General features: G+C 43.9%; 1 protein-coding gene across 1 annotated transcript in view; it reads right to left on the bottom strand.

Annotated features, from left to right (window-relative positions):
- Positions 1 to 6715, bottom strand: part of DCTN3 (dynactin subunit 3) — a gene marked incomplete at its 5' end in the record, with an annotated part of 9321 nt that extends 2606 nt beyond the window's left edge. Inside the window, 4 exons of the mRNA XM_015423622.1 lie at positions 748 to 846; positions 3286 to 3369; positions 5317 to 5403; positions 6631 to 6715. Of these exons, the coding sequence (XP_015279108.1) occupies positions 748 to 846; positions 3286 to 3369; positions 5317 to 5403; positions 6631 to 6715 (355 nt within the window). The remainder of the gene's footprint in view (positions 1 to 747; positions 847 to 3285; positions 3370 to 5316; positions 5404 to 6630) is intronic.
- Positions 6716 to 7007: the final 292 nt, after the last annotated feature.

Below are 7007 nucleotides of genomic sequence, written 5' to 3'. Positions count from 1 at the left end.
TTTTGGTAGGATTAATCTCTTTTAGTTAAATAGAAACTACGGTAAAAAGGAGTACACAGAAACTTAAGCAAACTATAAGGAATTTTTTAATATGGTAATAGAGTTAGAAGAAAATATACTGATCGCATTGTATGTTTTTTGTTTGTAAGTGGGTTTTGGTGATGTGTTGTATGTTTGTTTGTGTACAATATGAAAAATAATAAAAGTGTACCTACGGGTACTTTAAAAAAGAAAAAAGAAAAAGAGCAGTTTCTTTCAGAGCTCTCTCAGCACCACCTACTTCCGAGGGTGTCTGTTGTGGGGAGGGGAAGGGGAAGGAGTTTGTAAGCCGCTCTGAGAGTCCCTTGGGTAGTGAAGGGCGGGGTATAAATCCAATCTCTTCTTTCCTTCCTTTCATCTGATCCTTTCCTTTGAAGTAGAATGCTACTCTTAGGGGCAATTTCCTCTGCTTCCGCTCTCACACTCTCTCTCCCATGCATGAAGATGGTGCTTGATCTCCATCTTGAACCATGGAGGCTGGACATGCGTCCAGCATCCAACACCATCTAGCTAGTTAGAATAGGCAATCTGGATCTATCTCTTACCTGCACTCTCCAGCATGTATTTCCTTTAATAAATGTTACTTATTAGTTTTAGGACTGCTGACTCTGTGTGACTTTGTAAGTCTGTTGCCACACCAAGCCCCAAGCTCTGCTGCGTTTAAAACTTTGAGCACTTTGCTATTTTCCCATGGTTCTCTGGCAGTACCTGGTCCAGAGAATCCAACACCCGGATTCTCCCCGCGTACCTGCTGCTGGATGTGGATCTGAGAGAGTCGCTGGAGTCTGGCGGCGTGGTCAGGAGCGGCTGAAAAGACCAGAGTGGAGATCAAGAGAGATTCTCACTACGGATGGGCTCACAACAAGTTAAGAGGCTCCTTTCCCTTTCTAAATCATATAAACGTTCTACGGACTATTATTACGGGCAGCTCTTCTCACAATGCAAAGCCACTATAAACATCAATGACTGATCCACATTGTTGTCACACACTCAGTAAAGGTTTTCCAACATTCATGAAAAGCAGCATACGCTCTGAAACGTGAGCAACACACATTTAGTTTAGTCGTGGCACACACCTCTGCTCTGATTTAATTTTATTTACCTTTTCATTAATTATTCACACAAAATTAAATGAAACGTATTAGCTGCATTATTCAATATTTTGTTCTGAGTCAACTTTGAACCTCTTATCTGGTTGTTTTTCAGATGTTCTGTTTATTGTTCTATTAATATGTTGACTATACTGTCTTAGTAATTATCTCCCGTGCTACATAATATGTAAGATCTTGTTATTGTGTAATCACCACTTTGTTTGTTACTTCAATTATTATTACATTCAATACAATTTAATAACAAAAAAGCAGGCTTTGCCGACCGCCTCTCAAACATACAAATCCTGTTAGTTTAGAAAGTCCAGGGCTATTTTTGGGCAGGAACGGAGTTCCGGCTGGCTCCCGAGTTGGCCACGCCCAGCAGGAACTCATTAGCCTAATAGGCCACACCCAACAGCAGAAACTCATTAGGATTGGCTACATTAGGGGTGTGTGGACTAACATGCAAAGGAGTTCCTGCTACAAAAAAGGCCCTGGGTTTTGACAACAAACAAGGTAAACAGAATAACAAGCAAAAGGTGGGTGTGGCTGGATGACCACACTTCTGGTAACATGGGGGTGCGGCCTAATGTGCTAATGAGCTGTGCTGTCAGGGGTGTGGCCCAATATGCTAATGAGTTCCTGCTGTTGGGTGTGGCCTATTATGCTAATGAGTTCCTGCTGGGCGTTTTCTACAAAAAGAGCCCTGAGAAAGTCTATTTGTCGAGTCTCATAGAGGCAGACCGTGATGTTCGAACTTGGGGTGTTTTGTTCGTTATTAACAAATGAGCATTTGTCCATTGCCATGCCACTGTGAGCACTGCTGGTCACAGGCCATGCATTCAGTAACACATCTGTGTGGCATACATTCATCCGCCCAAGACAGGGTGCGGAGGACTGGAAATCACTGTAGGTTAGTTTTTTGGCAACGTTACCAACTTTTGCGTTCTGCTGAAAGAGACGTGACCTGTGTTTTAAGACCACCGATTTGGAGACCTGCTCTCTATTACAACAGGAGCCCCTTCACCCGTGGAAGGCATGAACACAGGAAGAAGCTGCCTTATGCCGAATCAGACCCTTAGTCAATCAGTGTTCAGTACTGCCGACTCAACTGACAGCAGCTCTCCAGGGTCTCAGGTGGAGAAAGGTCTTTCACACCACCTACTGCCTGATCCTTTGAAGAAGATGAAAAAGAAGAAGAGGGAGGAGGAGATTGGATTTATACCCCGTCCTTCACTTGGAGTCTCAGAGCGGCTTACAAACTCCTTTCCCTTCCCCTCCCCACAACAGACACCCTGGGAGGCGGGTGGGGCTGAGAGAGCTCTGACAGAAACTGCTCTTTTTCAAGGACAGCTCTTGTCAGAACTACGGCTTGCCCAAGGTCATCCAGGAGGTGCAAGTGGAGGAGTGGGGAATCAAACCTGGTTCTCCGAGATTAGAGTCCGTGCACTTAACCACTACACCAAACTGGAGATGCCAGGGATTGAAAGTCAGACCTTCTGCATGCGAAGCAGATGCTCCACCATTGAGCCACGGCCCTGTTTTGACAAGAAACATAAACTGGGCTTGATGCAGGAAGAAATGAAAATGAGATTAGAATGATATAACCTGTTGGAGCATAAGCTTCTGTTTGGTGTAGTGGTTAAGTGTGCGGACTCTAATAAAGTCATCCTTGCGACTGAGACGTGACTGACGTTAATCGATAGTACCCTTACACCGGGCTTGATTCCCCACTCCTCCACTTGCACCTGGCTGGATGACCTTGGGCAAGCCGTAGTTCTGATAAGAGCTGTCCTTGAAAAAGAGCAGTTTCTGTCAAGAGCTCTCTCAGCCCCACCTACCTCCCAGGGTGTCTGTTGTGGGGAGGGAAGGGAAAGGAGATTGTAAGATGCTCTGAGACTCCTTTGGGTAGTGAAGGGCGGGGTAGAAATCCAATCTCTTCTTGTTCTCTTCTTCTTCTTGAAGCAGCTCACAATTTTAACTTTAACCTGCTAAAATAAACACGTTTAAAAAGGGGTGTATGGATATACACGGGCATCATGCCAACTTCTCTCCCCGTAAAAAGTTCAACAGATACATGGATCCTGGCTCCCAACCTAGAAGCAGGCATTCTGGCACCTGAAACACAGGTGCTGAAAGAGAAAGGGAGACTCACCTTTGATATGTGCACTGTCCAGGTAAGGCTTCAGGCTGTCCACCTGCTCCAGAAGCGCCACCTGAGCCAGGATGGATGGTTCTTCTGGGTTCGGACACAAGGACACGGGTCAGTGGAGGCAGGAGCAGTCAGTTACCAGAGCCGGTCAACTTACAGATGCTTAGGAAACAGATCGGCCAGTATTATCTTGCCCCTGTATAAATCTACGGTGCGGCCTCATTTGGAATACTGTGTACCGTTCTGGTCGCTGCACCTCAATAAAGCTATTCTAGCACTGGGAGAAGGTGCAGAAAAAGGCAACTAAAATGATTGAGGGGATGGAATACCTGCCCTATGAAGAAAGTCTGAAGAGGTTAGGGCTCTTTAGCTTGGAGAAATGACGACTGAGGGGTGACATGATGGAAGTTTACAAAATTATGGATAATTCTCCCTTTCCCACAAGACAAGAACTCGTGGGCACTCAAGGAACTTAACAAGCAGTGGGCTTAGAACAAATCAAAGGGAGTACTTTTCCACCCAAACAGTCATTAACATGTGGAACTCATTGCCGCAGTAAGTGGTGGAGGCTATAAGCATGGATAGAGATGTAAAATTTCCGGAAACTTTGAAGTATGGAAAAAAACACGGGTTTTTCTTTTTGGAAAAAAACGGCAATGTTTGGAAAAATTGAAAAAAATGCTACATTAGCATTTCTTTTTTCTTTTCTAGATTGAAAGTCATTCTGTTACTTTAGGAACATAAAATATGACTATGGACATTTTTACTTGGCATGAAATTATCACAACTAGCATATTAAAAATATAGTCTATCCAAACAATTATTACAAACAGAATACCCACCCACATGCAAAAACAAAACTGAAACCTTTTTATTTTCTTCTGACAATAGCACCTCCTAAAGGAAGAAATGCATCTTGTTCTTGCACTGGAGAGTTCAGTTTGTAACCTAGGACTTGCTTGTCCTCAGTGCACAGAAATTAGATCAATCTGATACCATATATATATATATATTTTACAAATGATTTGGAAAATATTTGAACACCTTGTCTTAAAATATTCTATTCATCATGTTAAATTAAAACGTTCCATAATCAATTTCTTTTCTTTTCTTTTCTTTTTTCAATTTTTCCAATTTTTCACAAAAAAACCAAAAAAGGCTTCAGGAAAAAAAATGGGGAAAAAACGTTTTTTCCTTGAATTTTTCCGGGCCTTCACATCTCTAGCATGAGTCAGCAATGTGATGCGGTAGCGAAAAAGGCAAATGCGATTTTGGGGTGGGGGGGGGGCTAGTCGCCCGTTGTATCGCCCTGCTCAACGGGCCTTGCTCCCTAGTATATATATATTTTAGAAATGATTTGGAAAATATTTGAACACCTTGTCTTAAAATATTTTATTCATCATGTTAAAATAAAACGTTCCATAATCAATTTTTTCCTTTCTTTTTTCAATTTTTCCAATTTTTCGGAAAAAAACAAAAAAGGCTTCAGGGAAAAAAACCCCCCCCCCCCCGAATTTTTCCGGGCCTTCACATCTTTAAGCATGGACGACTTCAAGAAAGGATTGGATAAACATATGGAGCAGAGGTGCACCAGTAGCTAGGTATTTATTTATTTTCGTATTTGTATCCCGCCCATCCCGAAAACGGGCTCAGGGCGGGTCACATCATCTTCCAACAATACAATAAAGATGGAACACTCTGTCTAGGGCAGTGATGTTCTGTCTTCTTGGTGCTTGGGGGGGGCATAGTGGGAGGGCTTCTGGTGTTCTGGGCCCGCTGGTGGACCTCCTGATGGCACCTGGGCTTTGGCCACTGGGTAACACAGAGTCTTGGAGTGGAAGGGCCACTGGTCTGATCCAACAGGGCTTCTCTTATGTTCTTACTGCGGCCCAAGTCTCAGCGCAGGATACAAAGATGCATCGCTTAATCCATCAGGCCACAAAAAACAGTGCACAAGGCAAACAATACAGCTTAAAATACTCCAACCTCCAATGGCTAACACAATATTGTATTTGTGTCATTACACGAAAATACCTGCCAAGATGAATTGCAGCTTCATGGCATCCGGAACAGCCATGCGGTCGATGTACTGGGGATCCAAATATTTTATGATGTCTTCAACTTCAATTGTCAGCATAACATGAAAGAGAGAAAAATGGGAACTTCAGAATGTGACAGCAACAGAGTGAACATGGATCACCAGACAGAAAGCCTTCAGCACAGAGGTGTCGATGTACTGGGGATCCAAATATTTTATGATGTCTTCAACTTCAATTGTCAGCATAACATGAAAGAGAGAAAAATGGGAACTTCAGAATGTGACAGCAACAGAGTGAACATGGATCACTAGACAGAAAACCTTCAGCACAGAGGTTGGACCAGATCCAACGGGTTGAAATTAAATTGGAAGAGTTTTCGGCTGAACATTAGGAAGAGCTTTCTGACAGAGTGGTTCCTCAGTGGAATGGGCTTCCTCGGGAGGTGGTGGGCTCTCCTCCTTTGGAGGTTTTTAAGCAGAGGGTGTATGGCCCTCTGACAGCAATTCAGATTCTGTGAACTTGGGCGGATCATGAGAGGGAGGGCAGGGAGGGTTGCCGCAGTGCTTAGTTCTCGCGGCCCTTTCTTGCACGCCCAGGGAAATGCTGGTCGCTGTTTTGTGGTCAGGAAGCCATTTTTCTCCAGGCCCGTTTGGCTGGAGATCCTGGAGGCTTTTTTTGTCATTTTCTGGGGATCTGAAGGGGGAGGTATTTGTGAATTTCCTGCATGGTGCAGAGGGTTGGACTAGATGACCCTGGAGGTCCCTTCCAACTCTATGATTCTAGAGACCCTGAATGCATTCACTCACAATGAAGAGAGGCTAAAAGTGTCAGGCTGCACTGACCTTCAGCCAAGTCTTAGTTCTCCCATTTGCAATGTGGGAATTTCAACAGCGACATCTCTAACAAGGCTTACTGAGAATTAAGATCAGAGGAAGAGGCCCTCCTAACTGTCCCATCGATCAAAGAAGCCCATCTGGAGGGTAAAAAAGAGACAGCCTTTTTGGTGGCAGCCCCACGACTACTGAACAACCTCCACAGGGAGGTGCACCCAGGCCCCTCATTTGTGATCTTCAGGAGACAGCAGAAGACAGGGTTTTTTTCAGGACGCCATTTGATTAAAGCAGTCTCACACTGTGATTATACATTTTGGGTTTATTTTTATGCCATTTGCTACGTATTTTATTTCTAGGGTAAACTACTCCGAACTTCAAAGGAGAATATATATGTGTATATATATGTATATGCAGGGGTCATTTCATAGAAAAAGAGCTGCAGGAGCTCATTAGGGAAGAAATTAAAAGGTACTTACTTTTTTTGTAAAGAATTTTAACCCTCTCTCTTTTGCTTGCGATGTTCCCCAAAGCCATGTGGACTTTGACCAAGCCATCTGCTATCTGAAAAAGAAGAGTTGGGGTTTTTTTGTCCCGTTTTTCTGTACCTTAAGAGTCCCAAAGCAGTTTACAATCGCCTTCCCTTCCTCTCCCCACAATAAGCACCTTGTAAAGCAGGTGGAGCTGACAGAGAACTGTGACTGGCCCAAGGTCACCCAGCGGGCTTCATGTGGAAGAGTTGGGAATTAAACCTGGCTCTCCAGATCAGAGTCCGCCACTCTTAGCGATGACACCATGAAGACTCCCATGCTGGGGAGAAATGAGCCTTTGATTGACAACTGAATGAAATCAACAG

Source organism: Gekko japonicus, unplaced genomic scaffold (assembly GCF_001447785.1).
Source record: "Gekko japonicus isolate JY-2015 unplaced genomic scaffold, Gekko_japonicus_V1.1 scaffold5820, whole genome shotgun sequence".
In the NCBI taxonomy this organism is placed as follows: domain Eukaryota; kingdom Metazoa; phylum Chordata; class Lepidosauria; order Squamata; family Gekkonidae; genus Gekko; species Gekko japonicus.
This window is presented reverse-complemented; position numbering and strand designations above follow the sequence as displayed.